General features: G+C 37.6%; 1 protein-coding gene across 1 annotated transcript; it reads left to right on the forward strand.

Moving 5' to 3' along the window:
* Nucleotides 1-205: 205 nt before the first annotated feature.
* Nucleotides 206-644, forward strand: LOC110025966 (the record flags this gene model as incomplete). Its single annotated transcript, XM_020726678.1, is given in 1 exon segment — nt 206-644. A coding segment is annotated over 1 exon segment (74 nt), but the record flags the coding sequence as incomplete, so codon positions are not given.
* Between the last annotated feature and the right edge of the window lie 812 nt (nt 645-1,456).

Genomic DNA, 1,456 nt, shown 5'->3' on the forward strand with positions numbered 1-1,456 from the left:
ATAAGCCCCATCGTTAGATGAATGTTTGAAAAATAAATTGAAAATGACAGCAAAACTATGAAATAAAAAATTATAGTATAACACAAAACAATAATCAATGCTATTTTCTTATCTAAATGCATGAGACGTTATGATTTCTCCTTTGAGTTTATATTTTCTGATTTGAATTGTTTGTCATGCGAGATTGCAACATTTTTTTCTCCTCAGAATTCAGCAGCAGAGATTAGTCGCGTTGATCCAGAGAGCACAACAAAGGCAAAGTCATTATTCTCTGCGTAGGCCATTTATGTACGTATAAGCATTCAGCGTTCTCTCTTAATTGCTAATTTTCCATTTGTAATTTAGCTTTAGCTTTGTGTTTTAATGGATCTAATTGTTCCACATGAGCTTTCTGTGTGACCCGCTTTATTGTGTCGATCACTGGTTAATTAGGAGCAGAGCTGATTGCTTAGGATAGTGTTTTTGAAAGAATCATAGATACTACTTTAGGGCCCGTTTGGAAGGGCTGCTGTGTATAAATTAGTCGTGAAACTGTATGAAGAAAACATAGTGTTGTTTTTCTTCTGGTAAACTGTTGTGTGTGTGTGTGTGTGTTGGTCTGCTTTGTTTTTTAACCAATGTGCTATACATTTTGAGCACTGCACCCTATTATTTTTATTCAGTTTCCTATTCTAGTTTCTCATTTGCATTTGAAATAGGAACTTTTTTCTAGTTTTGTACACTTTATACACTTTTTGCATACCCTCATCAACTCATTGAAAGAACCAAATCCTTATTTCACAACTTCTCATGTTTTCTCAACAGAACAAGCTTTTGTTCTATGAATTTTGAACCAATGGGAATAATTTTTTTTTAAAAAAAAACTGAAATTTTAATATTGTGGAAAATTAAGAAGTTTTGGCTTCTTTCTATGTTGTAGGCCAAACAACCACTTCAAAAATAATGGAAGATTTGATTGGTGACAACTTTGACAATCTCTTTAATAGTTTTATTCTATTCCTATTTTATGTTTCATTGTTTTTATTTCATAATGTTCCACCGATGGGTGAAAGGCAACAGCTCTTGGACCATCCACCACTGGAGGATCATGGACTGCCTTCTGAATGGTCACACTCGATTCCTCTAGCTGCATCGCTGTAGTTGCCGACTTTTCCCTCTGCTCTTCCTCTAACATAGAAGGATCCTAAGCAAAGGTTACCAGCTCCATCGACCTGCCCTCTAGACTGGTTATCCCCATTGCCTGACGCTTCTTCATTGAGAAACCACCCTCCCTCACTTGGGACCTCTCTACGGGACAGTGAGAAAGCGAGTCGGATGATCCTACTTTGTCACCCAATTCAGGGAGTCTCGTTTCAACCACAGGAAGCTTTTAAGGATGCATGTTTTTGGAAGAGGCCTTCGCCCGGACAAGCATCTTCTGGGCGTCCTTACCAAACTTGGTTGCCTTAGAGGGGAA

The sequence above is a fragment of the Phalaenopsis equestris genome, unplaced genomic scaffold, assembly GCF_001263595.1.
Source record: "Phalaenopsis equestris unplaced genomic scaffold, ASM126359v1 Scaffold000345, whole genome shotgun sequence".
NCBI lineage: Eukaryota > Viridiplantae > Streptophyta > Magnoliopsida > Asparagales > Orchidaceae > Phalaenopsis > Phalaenopsis equestris.